At 47.7% G+C, this 15,844-nt stretch overlaps 2 protein-coding genes across 2 annotated transcripts; both read left to right on the top strand.

The window, feature by feature from the left end:
* The first annotated feature begins 6 nt into the window (after positions 1-6).
* Positions 7-4,990, top strand: GPN3 (GPN-loop GTPase 3). The gene is given in 12 exon segments (XM_032229750.1): positions 7-54; positions 663-707; positions 709-772; positions 1,038-1,205; positions 1,727-1,803; positions 1,806-1,862; positions 2,606-2,714; positions 3,162-3,248; positions 3,251-3,264; positions 3,866-3,972; positions 3,974-3,992; positions 4,697-4,990. Coding segments are annotated over 12 exon segments (858 nt in total). The 3' UTR covers positions 4,760-4,990.
* A 2,220-nt stretch (positions 4,991-7,210) lies between these two features.
* On the top strand, positions 7,211-14,842 carry ARPC3 (actin related protein 2/3 complex subunit 3). Its single transcript, XM_032229340.1, is given in 8 exon segments — positions 7,211-7,215; positions 8,727-8,930; positions 10,639-10,679; positions 10,682-10,713; positions 10,830-10,898; positions 11,148-11,274; positions 13,124-13,218; positions 14,575-14,842. Coding segments are annotated over 8 exon segments (636 nt in total). The 3' UTR covers positions 14,638-14,842.
* Positions 14,843-15,844: the final 1,002 nt, after the last annotated feature.

The following is a 15,844-nucleotide window of genomic DNA, read 5'->3' as shown; positions in this document are numbered from 1 at the left end:
GGCACCATGCCTCGCTATGCCCAGCTGGTGATGGGGCCTGCGGGGAGCGGGAAGGTGAGTCTGGGAGTGGGGGGTGGGTGGGCTACCAGCTCTCTTGTGTGTGTGTGTTGGGGGAAGCTTCCAGGGCAATGTTTTTCCCAGCTTGGCAACTTAAAAGATGGGGTGGGGGCAGTAAGAGAGTGGGAAGGGACCTTGGAGGTCATCTAGTCCAACCCCCCTCCAACTTCAGCATGCTGGCTGGGGAATTCTGGGGATTGGAGTCCCATCTAGTGGCTGGTAGTTCCACTGTCTCCACATCCTTCTGGGGATCGGAGTCCCATCTAGTGGCTGGCAGTTCCACTGTCTCCACATCCATTCTGGGGATTGGAGTCCCATCTAGTGGCTGGTAGCTCCACTGTCTCCACATCCATTCTGGGGATTGGAGTCCCATCTAGTGGCTGGCAGTTCCACTGTCTCCACATCCATTCTGGGGATTGGAGTTCCATCTAGTGGCTGGTAGTTCCACTGTCTCCACATCCACCCTTTTTTTCTCCCCCCTCGTGCCTTGATTTCCACCCTTGTGGGCAGGTGAGTTGCCAACCTGAGATCCTGGGTAGTTGGGTGGGAGGCTTGTTGCAGCCCCCCCCCCCCAACCCCGGCTAACCGAGTCTCTCCTCTTCCAGAGCACCTACTGCTCCATCATGGTCCAGCACTGCGAATCCCTCAACCCGTTCGGTGCAGGTGGTGAACCTGGATCCGGCAGCAGAACACTTCGACTACGATGTTATGGCAGGTAAGGATGCCCCCCCCCTCCCAAAACTGGGATTTACCTGGGACATCAAGGGACCCACAATTCAACGAGCTAATTTGGGTTGAGGCAGAAGCCAGCTCATCAGAATGTATCCATCGGGATTCCTTTGAGTCCCAACATCATCATCATCAATTAATGACCCATAATCCCTTGCGGGGGGTGAGTGTTTATTGGCCGATGCCCTTCCTGTTGCCAGTACGGAGTTTCATTAGAGTTGGGTCCCCGTCTCCCCTCTTTTGCCTTTCAGATATCCGAGAGTTGATTGAGGTGGACGACGTCATGGAAGACGATTCCCTCCGGTTCGGCCCCAACGGCGGCTTAGTTTTTTGCATGGAATATTTTGCAAACAATTTGGATTGGCTGGAAGAATGCCTTGGTCACGTGGAAGATGATTACATCCTATTCGATTGCCCAGGTAAGCGAGGAAAGGTGTAAGATTATATATTTTTTTTTCTGTATCCTTGGATGAAGATGAGGATCTCTGGGGGTTTATTTTGTTTGGTTTTCAGTTAAAAATGGAAAATTTATCCTTTATAGGGGGAGAGGAAGCATAAAATGTGGATAAGTAAATAAGTTTGATAAAAGGTATTAAATTTTATTTAATAAACAGAAGTCCCAAGCGGCGGAAATTCAGTGGCTAGAAACCTTTCTGGCGCTTGGTGGCCTTGAAATCTTAGTGTGGAAGAAACATGTAAACTTTGGTATGATAAAAAAGCAAAGAGGGAAGATATATCTCATTTTACGATAGTCAAAGAGATAGTCTCTCTCTTTCTGGTTTCTCCAGCACACACAAATACCCAGTCAGTCTGTGATTGTTTTTTGACTGATATCTGATTTTTTCCCCTCTGGTTTTAAATATCTTCCCTGAGGTTTTCTTCTGTGGATTGGGAGAAGGATATTTTGAAACGAATAAACTTATTTGTCCTTTTTTGTTAGGTCAGATTGAACTCTACACTCACTTGCCGGTGATGAAACAGTTTGTAGAGAAGCTGCAACAGTGGGAATTCCACTGTCTGCGGTGGTTTTCCTTGTAGATTCTCAATTCATGGTGGAATCTTTAAGGTATCTTATGGTTGTTGCGGCCCACCAGCGGCTAACGGAGCTGGCGGCAGGTTCAGACAGTGAGGAGGGTTGGGGAGGAAGCGGGGCCAGTCCTGGAGTCTGGGGAAGGCTCTGAGGAAGGCTCTGTGTCGGAGGCAGAGAGGGCCGTATGCCAGTTATCAGCAGAGGCAGAGATCAGTGAGGCAGAAGAACAGCTGGAGCCTGTTCCCAGAGCTGCCAGACGAAGGGAACAGCTAAAGAACAGGGGTCGGGAGTAAGGCCACAGGTGGACGGTGAATGGCCCCTCCCAGAGGGAATAAAAGAGGAGCGACAGGGGAGTGGAGTTTGCAGGAGACCATTAGTTCGCTTCATTGGTTTGTGACTCTCCGAGGCTCCTGGCCAAGTTCTGCAGAGATCGCCTGGCAGCTCTCCAAGCCAGATAAGGTCTGTGACCGTAAATCCTCCCTCGAAAGACTTTGCTGGATGTGAAGGAGCAAATTAATAAAAGGGGTTGGCTTCATGCTCTTGGGAAGCCTCAGTCAGAATAATGGTACTGATTCAGAAGTGTTGAAAAATTGAATTCCCCCCTCCCCCCCCCCGCCGTGGACGATCGGCGAGATGTTTTTCAGTTTGTCCTGTATGGTGGCAGAATTATTTGTTTGCGTTTAGAGTGGCCCTTCTGTGGGCATTAAATGAGTAACATTTTGGGGAATGGGCATACTCAGACCTTACGTGTGATTTTTCTTTTTCTTCCCTGTCTCCTTCCGGTGGTAGTTTATTTCCGGTGCGATGGCTGCTCTGAGCGCTATGGTTTCCCTAGAGATCCCCCAGATCAACGTCATGTCCAAGATGGATTTGCTGAGCAAGAAAGCAAAAAGCGAAGATCGAGAAGTAAGTCTGAGCGAGGAACGGCTGCCACTTTGCTTGGAATTTTGACGCTGGGAAGGTTGCTTTCAACCCTCCACTTCATTTGACCTTCTAGATTTCGCTTCTTGCCGAGCATAAATGAAGTACAATTTTTTTTAGGCAAATACTAGCAGCAAATCAATCCTCAACTCTGCAGGAGAAGTACAATGAAGATAGATAGTGAGGAGAGAGGAAACGCCCTCACATGGCCTCCCGTGTATATATACAGCTTCTTAAAGGGGCAGTAACCGTGCTGACTCATCCTGTCGTCATCTCAGTTTACAGCCTTACAACAGCTGGCTGGCGATTAAATTGTTATTACCTTAACAAAAGCAAGGATGAGGAGACATGGGAGGGGAGGAAGGGAGGAATATTAAAGCCAGCATGGATAGTTGTGTTGGTTTAATGAATCTAGTCCCATTTTTTTCCAGGTATCTGGACCCCGATATGTATTCTGCCTTGGACGATTCCACAGATCTACTCAAAAGCCGGCGGTTTAAGAAGTTAACCAAGCGATCTGTGGCTTGGTAAGTGGCGGTTGTTTCTTTCCACGCGTGGCTCCCGAGGAGCGAAGATTAATAGTGCCCCTTACTTGTGGCAAATGGGGAAAAGTCGTTCTGTTGTAATATAGTTCCTTGTGTAGGTGTGGGTCACCCCATGGCCCAGTTCATAACGGGGCATGCAGAGCCACGCTGACCACACAGGAGAAAACAAACTCCTAAAACGCCATATACATCCTGATAGTGCATAACATAACATCCTGAGATGTGCCCTACCAATGAGCCCAGGATTTGACCATATATAGAACAGAACTTCCCGGAGCAGTAGATTAGAAACTGTACTTTTACAGCGTGTTTTAATCACAATGCTATTGCTCCTCCTGCCTTTGTCCTATCTCAATAAAAGGGGCTCTCAGACCCCCAATCTGGGTCGCTCCATCCCGAGAAAGATCGTGTCCGTGTCTTTTCTCCACATTGGCCTCATGGACGAACCACGGGAACTTTACATCGTTCCCCGAATCCTGAACAAGAGATGAATAAGACGTCCCACTGCGCGAAGGATGAGGTTAACAACAACCGATTCAGGTTTTGGTTTTTCCTCTCTTTGACGGCGTTGTGTTTTGTTTAGATCGACGATTACAGCCTGGTTCGCTTCCTGCCACTCGATCGCTCCGACGAGGAGAGCATCAACATCGTCCTGCAGCACATTGATTTCTCCTTCAGTACGGGGAGGACCTGAATTTAAGGAGCCAAAGGTGAGGAGGGTGTGCCGAATCCTTTTGGGTAAAAGCCGGCGTCATTTTCCTTCAGGATCCACCCTCCAATTTTAACCCACCAAAGTCAGGGTTATTTTAAGCACCTAGAAATTCAGCGTTGTGCCTAGGCTTCCCCAGCAGCACGAAGCCGAGTCCTCGTGCCGATAAATCCTTTTTTATTTAATGTACAGTGAATTCCTCTCCAGCAAAATCTTTCCTCTCCCACCGTCTTTCAAGATAGTTCACCATTAGCGACCTTGATCAGGCTTGGAGAGTGGCCAGGCCGAGATCTTTCAGACGCCGCAATAATTGGAATGAACTAATGATCTCCTGCAAACTCCACTCCCCCCGTCGCTCCTCTTTTATTCCCTCTGGGAGGGGCCATTCACCGTCCACCTGTGGCCTTACTCCCGAGTCGACCCCTGTTCTTTAGCTGTTCCCTTCGTCTGGACACACTGGGACAGGCTCCAGCTGTTCTTCTGCCTCACTGATGTCTGACTCCGAAGGCAGCTGATAACTGTCAGACGGCCCTGATCCCCTCTCTGCCTCCGACACAGAGCCCTCCTCAGAGCCTCCCCCAGACTTCAGGTTCCTCCCCAACTTCCTCACTGTCCGAATCTGCTGCCAGCTTCAGTGGCCACTGGCGGGCCACAACAATGCGGTTTTACGTCATTCTAAAATGAAAATGTTGTGTTTTTGTACAGGATAAAGAGGAAGACAAATCTTCAGCTTTTGACGAATTCTTCCAGGATGGAGTGGATGAATGACAGTTTTCGATATTTCATTCAAATCCAGATGAAATTGGCATCGCGTTTTTTTCTCCACGCTGCGTTTCAAAATTCACAAACTCTTGGAGCCGTCAAAGGACAAGGGGTGGGGTTTTTTTTTAACCCACGAAGGGGTTTAACATTAAAAAAAAACGGATCGCGCCACAAAGTTTTATTTTTGGAAGACACGAAGTCCGCGTTGTAAGAAATAAATTATTGTGTTTCGTGTTTTTCTTCCTCTTGGTGGTTTCCTGAGTGAGTGGAAAAGAAACGCCAAGGTGTAATTTATAGCTCTGTGGTTGGTTTACTTAGAGAAACGAAATTCAGAAATGTTTATTATTTTATGGCAATTGCGTGCAGTATAATTTTCGGGACTTGGGCTTAAAACTATTCCTCATCTGCCAGTGGCAGCCAGGTGCAGACGGAAATTGAACAGGTGTAGTTTTGACCTCACACAGTCAGTCCTTATTTAAAGGCTACTGCAGGTAAGAAAAGGGGATGGCAAAAACATTTTCATGCTGGCCAAGGAAAAAGGAGACCCCTCCCCTCACCCCCCAGTTCATGGCACTTGTTACTTAAAAAAAAATATTTTTATTGTCATTTCTTGTTGGTGTGTGAGCTACTGGGTAGCTCATTGAGAATCAGGTGGCATACAATTTTAATAAACAGTAATGATAGGAAGAGGGATGTGGTGGCTCAGTGGTTAAAATGCTGAGCTTGTCGATCAGAAAGGTCGGCACTTCGGTGGTTCGAATCCCCAGAGCTGCATAACGGAGGGAGCTCCCGTGACTTGTCCCAGATTCTGCCAACCTAGCAGTTCAAAAGCAGGTAAAAAAAATGCAAGTAGGAAAATAGGAACCACCTTTGGTGGGAAGGGAACAGCGTTCCGTGCGCCTTTGGCATTGAGTCATGCCGGCCACATGACCACGGAGGCGTCTTCAGACAGCGCTGGCTCTTCAGTTTGAAACGGAGATGAGCACCGCCCTCTAGAGTCAGGAACGACTAGCACATACGTGCAAGGGGAACCTTTACCTAGTGATAATAATCCTATGCTGATAGCTTTAATATTGAACCAATTAGTGTTCAATATTAAATATTGTTATTTTATCAACAATCGTATTAATATTATAAAACAATAACATCTGCCTTGAGAAGGAGTCGATGAGTGAACAGAAATGCCAAATCCAGTCTGAACATCTGGCTGACCAGTCATTGAAAATTGGATGACCTACAAAGTTTCAATAATAATAACAATATTTTAATATAATATATAATTATTATATAATTTTTTTATTATTATTAAATTAAAGACCCGAGGTGGCGCAGTGGTTAGGGTGCAGTACTGCAGGCCCATTTCAGCTGACTGAATAGCATAGATTTCATCTCATTTAATAATCACAATTGCAGGTCAAAGCATTTAGATAAAAAAATAATGGTGGATTATTCAAAATATTCTTAAAAAGAGAATAAAGTTTACTCCTCAGTTGTTCTTGCTAGGTGATATTACAGATTGTACAGTTATAATCAAGAGCCGCAGTGTTAGGGTGCAGCATTGCAGGCCACTTCAGCTGACTGTTAGCTGCAGTTCAGCGGTTCAAATCTCACCGGTCTCAAGGTTGACCTCAGCCTTCCATCCGTCCGAGGTGGGTGAAATGAGACCCGATTGTTGTTGGGGCAATATGCTGACTCTGTAAACCGCTTAGAGAGGGCTGGAAGCCCTATGAAGCGGTATATAAGTCGAACTGCTATTGCTATTGCTATTAAACATGAAAACTCAGCCAACTGAACATTCAAAAATGCTCAGTTGGCTGAGTTTCATGATTAATAATAATGAGAAATAATAAATTATGTAATAATTATATATGTATATTATACTATATTACAATTAATAATTTATTATGATATATTATCATATATTATAATTTATATTATATTATATTATATTATATTATATTATAATTTATTATCTTATATTATATTATTATATTATTTATCTTTATTATTATATTATATTATTTATATTTATTTATATTATATTATATATTATATTATATTATTATATTATATTATATTATATTATATTATATTATTATATTATCTAGATTATATTATTATTATATTATATTATATTATATTATTATATTATATTATTATTATATTATATTGCCACAAAAATCTGCCTGAGTAAATTAGCACAGAGGCTGTTGAGTGGCTCCAGCCCTGAGCAGAGGCAGATGTGCGGACCTCCGCTTCCCACAAGGCTCCGCGCCCATCCGGGGCATGCCGGAGTGGAAGTCCGCCGAGCCCGGCCAGCCGCGCTGCTGTCCGGCGCCCCCTGCCGGCCCCCTCCTCCCCGCGCAGCTGGAAGAGGAAGGAAGCGAGGCCGCCGCCGCCACTGCACCGGAGATTCGCCTCTCCCGAAGCTGCTTCCCTGCCCGGAGGAACCACGAGATGCGGTGAGGGGAAGGGGCAGCCGGGCCGGGGGTCGCCCGGAGGAGGGGCCTGCTGCTTGCAAGCCCAACCGGGCCAGGCGGAGGCGTTGCAGGCTTGTGGGGGGGGGGGGTTGAGTTGGGGGGGGGGAATGAGAAAGCAGGAAGGACGATGGACACACAACTTAACACAAAGCTGAGTGTGCCTTTTGGGGTGCGGCGGTGGGTGTTTGGTGCTTGTCTGCTCCCCAGGGTGGGGCCGGAAGGGCTTGGCTGAACATGGCTGTCATTGGATTGGGGCAAGGTGGGGAGGGGGGGTCTTGCCTGCTCTCTCCCACCCACCCATTTCAGCCCTTGGGGGGGAAGAACCCCCATCCTGTTTCTCTGCCCATCCTGGGCTTGGAGGGGGGCTGGGGGGGTGAGGGGGTGAGGTTGCTTGCCCCTCCCCTGACTTCCATCTCTTTCTCTAGAACCAGGGGGGCGGTGGGCACAGGGAGGGGCTGCAGGGCAGAGGGGGGGGGGCTCCCAGGACACAGGGAGGGGGTGCCAGGGCAGAGGGAGGGGGTTCCAGGACACCACGGAGGGGGTACCAGGGCCAGAAGGGGGGGCAGGGCACAGGGAGGGGCTCCCAGGACACATGGAGGGGGTGCCAGGGCAGAAGGGGGGGGCAAGGGCACAGGGAGGGGCTGCCAGGACACATGGAGGGGGGTGCCATGGGCAGAAGGGGGGCCAGGGCAGAGGGAGGGGCTGCCAGGGCAGAGGAAGCAATAGCAATAGCATAGACTTATACCGCTTCATAGGGCTTTCAGCCCTCTCTAAGCGGTTTACAGAGAGTCAGCATATTGCCCCCAAACAATCCGGGTCCTCATTTTACCCACCTCGGCAGGATGGAAGGCTGAGTCAACCCTGAGCCGGTGAGATTTGAACCGCTGAACTGCTGATCTAGCAGTAGCCTGCAGTGCTGCATTTAACCACTGCGCCACCTTGGCTCCCAGTACACAGGGAGGGGGTACCAGGGCAGAGGGAGGGGCTCCCAGAACACAGGGAGGGGCTCCCAGGACACATAGAGGGGTGCCAGGGAGAAGGGGGGGCGAGGGCACAGGGAGGGGCTGCCAGGACACCAGGGAGGGGATGCCAGGGCAGAGGGAGGCGTTGCCAGGATACATGGAGGGGGGTACCAGGGCAGAAGGGGGGCCAGGGCACAGGGAGGGGCTGCCAGGGCAGAGGGGCGACCCCATAACTCCCATTTCTGATCTTGTAGAGGAGGGGGGGATGTGGGGCAGGACATTGGGGGGGGGGGCGCCAGGTTGGGGCTCCCTGTGAAGAAAAATCAATCCATGGGTAGAACCCCGAGTCTGGTGGAAGGTTAGGCTCCCTCTTTCTCCCCCTGAATAGGGAACAAAATGCTGGACTGCGGTTATTTCTATGGGCCAGGTTGGAGCCGGTGGGCCCGTAGGTTGCCGACCCACCTCGGCATTCCTAGCGGCTTTCGGCTCTCAAAGCAGATCTGGGGGGGGGGGGAGCGGCATCTTCTGAAGGTTTCGAAGGAGATCCGGAAGCCCCCCCACTATTTCGCCCCGTGCGTGGTCCTTCCTTCGCTGGCAATCAACCCACCCCCACCCTCTCTTCCCCTCCCAGGCCTATCACTCCACTCTGATGGACCCCGATAACAAACTGGTGGGGAACATGGCTCTCTTGCCCATCCGAAGTCAGTTCAAAGGACCGGCTCCTCGCGAAAGTAAGTCCACTCTGGATGAATCTACTCTAGCTTATCCTTGTGTCCAAGATTAAACCCTAAAGGTTCCCTCGCACCTATGGGCTAGTCCTTTCCCGACTCTAGGGGGCGCTGCTCATCTCCGTTTCAAAGCCAAAGAACCAGCGCTGTCCAAGACGCCTCCGTGGTCATGTGGCCGGCATGACTGAACGCAAAGGCGCACGGAAGCGCTGTTCCCTTCCCACCAAAGGTGGTTCCTGTTTTCTACTTGCATTTTTAACCTGCTTTCGAACTGCTAGGTTGGCAGAAGCTGGGATGAGTAACGGGGGTCTCCCTCCGTTACGCGGCGCTGGGGGATTCGAACCGTCGAACTGCCGACCTTTCTGATCAACAAGCTCTGGGTCTTAGCCCCTGTCCCTTCATCAAATCCAATATTGGCTTCCTCAGTTTAGAAACTTTGAGATGGGTGGACTTCAAGTCCAGAATTCCCCTGCCAGCTAATCCTATGGCTTGAAAAATCATTGTTCTAAGAGAAAATATTTGGGGAGATTTGGGGTTTTTGCACCCATGCCTGTTGGTCTGTGGCCTTATTCTAAGATAAGGTACTGGATTGTCATTGTGCTGTTGTTAATTCTCTGGTTTTTTGGCGCAGCACAGAAGTGTTAATAATAAGGGGGATGTATTGAGCAGAGGGTTGGGATGGATGACCTCCAAGGTCCCTTCCAGCTCTGTCCTATGATTCTGTAACAGTCTCTTCCTTGAACAGGGGTTTGGACTAGATGACCTCCGAGGTCCCTTCCGGCTACGTCCTTCTATGATTCTATAAGGGTCTCCTCTTTGAACATGGGGTTGGACTAGATGACCTCTCGAGGTCCCTTCCCTCTGTCCTCCTATGATTCTATAAGGGTCCCCTCTTTGAACATGGGGTTGGACTAATGACCTCCGAGGTCCCTTCTGGCTCTGTCCCATGATTCTATAAGGGTCTCCTCTTTGAACATTGGGTTGGACTAGATGACCTCCGAGGTCCCTTCTGGCTCTGTCCTTCTAGATTCTATAAGGGTCTCTCTTTTGAACATGGGGTTGGACTAGATGACCTCCGAGGTCCCTTCCGGCTCTGTCCTTCTTTGATTCTGTAAGGGTCCCCCTTTTGAACATGGGGTTGGACTAGATGACCTCCGAGGTCCCTTCCGGCTCTGTCCTCCTATGATTCTATAAGGGTCCCCTCTTTGAACATGGGGTTGGACTAGATGACCTCCTCGAGGTCCCTTCCGGCTCTGTCCTCCTATGAGTCTATAAGGGTCTCCTCTTTGAACATGGGGTTGGACTAGATGACCTCCTGGGGTCCCTCCCAGCTCCAAGGTCCCTTCTATGGATTGTATCATGCTGCAACAGCTTCCTTGCGTGGAGACGTTTATGGGTGATCTTTAGGAAATGTTGAGTCTCTGTGGCGCAGTGGTTAGAGGGCGGTACTGCAGGCTACGTCTGCTGAACTGCCGGGCTGCCTGCAATTTGGCAGTTCAAATCCCACCAGGCTCAAGTTGACTCAGCCTTCCGTCCTTCCGAGGTGGGTAAAATGAGGACCCAGATTGTTGGGGGCAAGAGGCTGACTCTGTAAACCGCTTAGAGAGGGCTGTAAAAGCACTGTAAAGCGGTATATAAGTCTGAGTGCTATGCTATAAAATGTCCTTTCTTTCACATGACTCAAAAGATGATGGGTTTTCATTCTTTCTCACCAGCAAAGATATGGACATAATTGACGAGGCCATCTACTATTTCAAGCCAACGTGTTCTTTAAAAATTACGAAATCAAGGTAAGAGAAGAGGGGGGGGGGGTCTCAAAAGGTGCCCCCACCCCAAGAAGCCTCTTGGTGGGAAATTAAAGGGAAAAAGGAAATAAGTTCCTTTTTGAATTCTTTCGTTTTTGCAGAATGAAGCTGACCGAACCTTGATCTACATAACTCTCTATATTTCGGAGTGCTTGAAAAAGTTGCAGAAGGTAAGGGGGGGATGGGCCCTGGGGGCTTCACGGTGCTTTAAAATAAAAAGCAGGGCCTCTTTTTAAGTAAAAAAAGGAAAAATGAGCTCAGAAATCCAAATAAATAAAATACAATGCAGATCGTAAGATGATTGGGACATATTTTTTTCCCCCCGCCCTAAACACAGCCTGCTCCTTAAAAGGGATTATTTTACAGAGTTACAATTTACCCGCAATTGGTTTTGATTTCATTTTTGATTTTCTTTTCAGTGCAATTCCAAAGGGCAAGGGGAAAAAGAAATGTATACTTTAGGGATCACCAATTTCCCGATTCCCGGAGAACCAGGATTCCCACTGAATGCTCTTTATGCCAGACCCAGCAATAAGCAGGAGGAAGGTAAGCAGGTTATGGGGAGGGGGAAAAAAAAGGGGAAATTGCAAGCTAGTTTAGCCAAATCTCATTCATAAACACAGCTAGTTAGATGTGAGAACACCTGAGTTTTGCGCAGCTTAATTCTGTGTACAGCATTGGGATGATATGTGGCTGAGCCATGGTTTAGTTGCTTTTTCCATGTCACTGAAAATCCAGGTTTAATTGGACGCTTTTCCACTCCTGTCGGCAAAAGTATGCCGAGTTTATTTTAATTCGATTGGATTGGATGATTAATCAGTTTGCTGATCGATGCCAGAGCTCGATTTCCCTGCATCCGAGCAGCCGATTTAAACATCCATCTAAAAAGGCCATCAGAAATATTTGTTTGTTGATTTAATTTCTTTATTTATTTATTTATTTATTTATTTAATTTGTTTAATTTATTTATTTATTTTATTTATTTTATTTATTTATTTTATTTATTTATTTATTTTATTTATTTAATTTATTTAATTAATTTATTTATTTATTTAATTTATTTATTTAATTTATTTAATTTATTTATTTAATTTATTTAATTTATTTAATTTATTTATTTATTTATTTATTTAATTTATTTAATTTATTTAATTTATTTAATTTATTTAATTTATTTATTTATTTAATTTATTAGACTTATATACCGCTTCATAGGGCTTTCAGCCCTCTCTAAGCGGTTTACAGATTTTTAGCAAATTGAGTCAGCAAATTGCCCCCAACAACAATCTGGGTCCTCATTTCACCCACCTCGGAAGGATGGAAGGCTGAGTCAACCTTGAGCCGGTGAGATTTGAACCGCCGAACTGCAGATAGCAGTCAGCTGAAGTGGCCTGCAGTACTGCACCCTAACACTCTGCGCCACTTCGGCTCCATGGCTGGCTGGTTTAAATCCATCCGTTAAAAAGAGTCTTAAATCGTGCTTTAATATGGTCTCTGAAAGCCAGATCTTTTGCAAAAAATAAAATAAAATAAATAAAATCTAAGAAGCTGGTGGTTTGGGAGGAAGGGGAGAATCCTAAGCTTTAATTCTTTGACTTTCAAGTGCTCTAACACAGCAGTCAGCAACTGGTGAGAAAATGTTGGTGGTCCGCAGAAAAATTATTTGCCTTTTTTACATTGCACTAAATCTGTTGCCCTCAAACTGCGGCCCCTGGGATGGATACGTGCAATGAACGCTTGTGTTGCTGCAGAGAGTCTCCCCCTTTGGGGTCTTTTTGTGGGGGTCGGAGGGGGACAGGAATTCCGACTTGGGGTCTGCTTCAGCCTCCTGGTGGGGGGCTTTGGGCGAAGGCTGGAGGGAAGAGCCGCTGGTGGGGAAGAGCCGGAGGGCCTCGTTCCAGTGGGACTGCATCATGGCCTGGAACTGCCTGACCATCTCAGCCCACTGAGCCTCCAGGCGCCGGCACCTGGCCTTGCCACTCCCGCAGGCCTTCCCTCTGCTTGGAAAACCCATGCTCCTAGTCCTCAGTGAGTTGCTTCTGCTGAGCCTCCTTCTCGGCCAGATCCAATTTGAACTGGACTTTTTCTCCTGGTGGCTGCTTAGCTCCAGCAACTGCTTCCTGTTGGGGCCCTAAGGAGCCCTGGCGGGCAGGCGAGGAGGGGCGGGTAGAGGCTGGCGAGGCGCCACTTGACGTGAATGACATGGAGTTGGCCACGCCCACCCAGTCACATGACCACCTAGCCACGCCCGCCACGCTGGTCATTAGGCAGATCCTATTAGTGGTCCGCGGGATTTAAAACTATGAATTTAGTGGTCCCGGAGGTTCGAAAGGTTGGGTATTCCTACTCTTAATGGAATCCCCTTCTAGCTAATTGTGCTGTTTTCTACTTCCAGAGATTATGCGAGGGTATTTGCAGCAACTGAGGCAAGAAACCGGCTTGAGGCTTTGCGAAAAGGTCTTTGATCCCCAGACTGACAAGCCCAGCAAGGTGAGCGCCTCTTCCTGGTTGAGCTTTGGCTGTGTTCAAGGACATAACCGTAGCAGGCTGCTTTTTATAGAAAAGAACAGAAAAGTATCTGAAATATTGGGTACATTTCAAGACTGCATCAATCTTCGTTGTTGTTAGTCGCGAAGTGGTGTCTGACCCATCACAGCCCCATGGACAACGTTCCTCCAGGCCTTCCTGTCCTCCACCATCCCCTGGAGTCCATTCAAGCTCAGGCCGGCTGCTTCGGTGACTCCATCCATCCACCTCCTTCTCTACCATCCCATTCTTCTTCTTCTGCCCTCCATCGTTCCCAGCATGAGGCTCTTCTCCAGGGAGTCCTTCCTTCTCATTAGGTGGCCAAAGTCTTTGAGTTTCCTCTTCAGGATCCGGCCTTCTAAAGAGCAGCCAGGGTGGATCTCCTCTAGGACTGACCGGTTGGATGGCCTTGCAGTCCATCTTATCTATCTATCTATCTATCTATCTATCTATCTATCTATCTATCTATCTATCTATCTATCTATCTCTCTATCATCTATCTATCTATCTATCTATCTATCTCATCTATCTATCTATCTATCTATCTATCTATCTATCTATCTATCTATCTATCTATCTATCTATCTATCTATCTATCTACCTACCTACCTACCTACCTACCTACCTACCTACCTCATCTTTTCTATGTTGTTGTTAGTTGCGAAGTTGTGTCCAACCCATCACGACCCCATGGACAACGTTCCTCCGGGCCTTCCTGTTTTCTACCATCCTCTGGAATCCATTGAAGCTCAGGCCGGCTGCTTCAGTGACTCCATCCATCCACCTCCTTCTCTGCCGCCCCCTTCTTCTTCTTCTGCCCTCCATCGTTCCCAGCACGAGGCTCTTCTCCAGGGAGTCCTTCCTCCTTCTCATTAGGTGGCCAAAGTCTTTGAGTTTCCTCTTCAGGATCTGGCCTTCCAAAGAGCAGCCAGGGTTGATTTCCTCTAGGACTGACCGGTTGGATGGCCTTGCAGTCCAAGGGACTCAATGCAGGAGTCTTCTTCTCCAGCACCAGAGCTCAAAGGCCTCCATTCTTTGGCGCTCAGCCTCTCTTATGGTCCAACCTTCACAGCCATCCGTTGCAACTGGGAAAACCATAAGCCTTGACTAGATGCCCTTTTGTTGGCAGGGTGATGTCTCTGCCTTTTTTAGAATACAGTCTAGATTGGACATCGCTTTCCTCCCCATCAATCTTAAAGAGAGCTTATTCGGAGTTCAGCCCCTGAAAGGAAGCTTTGGGTCTTGGATATTGGTTTCAGTGACGGTGGTGGGTTTTGGTGACAACTGCTTTTCTGTTACTTATCTCTTCTTCTCTCCTAGTGGTGGACCTGTTTTGTGAAAAGGCAGTTCATGAATAAAAGCCTGTCGGGCCCAGGGCAGTGAAGACGACGGTTAGATCTTCTGCGGTTACAGCATTCTCTGTTCCCAGGGTTCTTGGGATTATCGCTTCTGCTTTAATATACGTTTTCTACTGAAAGAGGAAAGATATTTCTGGATTGCCAGGCCGCTGATGGGATGGAGTTTAAAAAAAAAATCATGTGCAATTTTTGTCGAGCTTGAAAATAATAAAAGCAAAAGTTCTTTCTAATGCTCTTTTGTCTATATTTGCTCTGAGACCGTCCAGCTCAAATTCAGAAGGGCTCAAATATTATCCTTAATGGCTGAGAATTACAGTAAGGCAGGCAATGTCTCCATACTATAGAAGGGATGCAGAGACTCTAGAAAGAGTGCAGAGAAGAGCAACAAAGAAGATTAGGGGACTGGAGACTAAAACATACGAAGAACGGTTGCAGGAACTGGGTATGTCTAGTTTAAGGAAAAGAAGGACCAGGGGAGACATGATAGCAGTCTTCCAATATCTCAGGGGCTGCCCCAAAGAAGAGGGAGTCAAGCTATTCTCCAAAGCACATTTGAAGGCCAGACAAGGAAGAATGGATGGAAACTAACCAAGGAGAGATTCAACCTGGAAATAAGGAGGAATTTTCTGACTGAGCAATCAACCCATGGAACAGAAGTTGCCTTCGGAAGTTGTGGGAGCTTCATCCCTGGAGGCTTTCAAGAAGAGACTGGACTGCCATCTGTCAGAAATGGTGTAGGGTCTCCTGCTTGGGTGGGGGGTTGGACTAGATGACCTCCAACGTCCCTTCCAACTCTGTTAATCTGAATCTATCTAAGATGATCAAAGGTCTTGGAGGCTAAAACATAGGAAGAACGGTCGCAGGAACTGGGCATGGCTAGTCTAGTGAAGAGAAGGATCAGGGGAGACAGGACAGCGGTCTTCCAATATTTGAGGGGCTGCCACAGAGAGGGGGGGATCAAGCTATTCTCCAAAGCCCCCGAAGGCCAGACAAGGAAGAATGGATGGAAACTGACCAAGGAGAGATTCAACCTAGAAATAAGGAGGGATTTCCTGACAGTGAGAACAACCCATGGAACAGAAGTTTCCTTTGGAGGTTGTGGGAGCTTCATCACTGGAGGCTTTCAAGAAGAGGCTGGATTGTCAGGAACGGTGTAGTGTCTCCTGCTTGAGTGCGGGGTTGGACTAGATGACCTATAAGGTCCCTTCCGACTCTGTTAATCTGTGTCTGAC

Source organism: Thamnophis elegans, chromosome 13 (genome assembly GCF_009769535.1).
Source record: "Thamnophis elegans isolate rThaEle1 chromosome 13, rThaEle1.pri, whole genome shotgun sequence".
NCBI lineage: Eukaryota > Metazoa > Chordata > Lepidosauria > Squamata > Colubridae > Thamnophis > Thamnophis elegans.
Note: the sequence above shows the minus strand (reverse complement) of the source record. Positions and strands in the feature narration are given on the sequence as shown.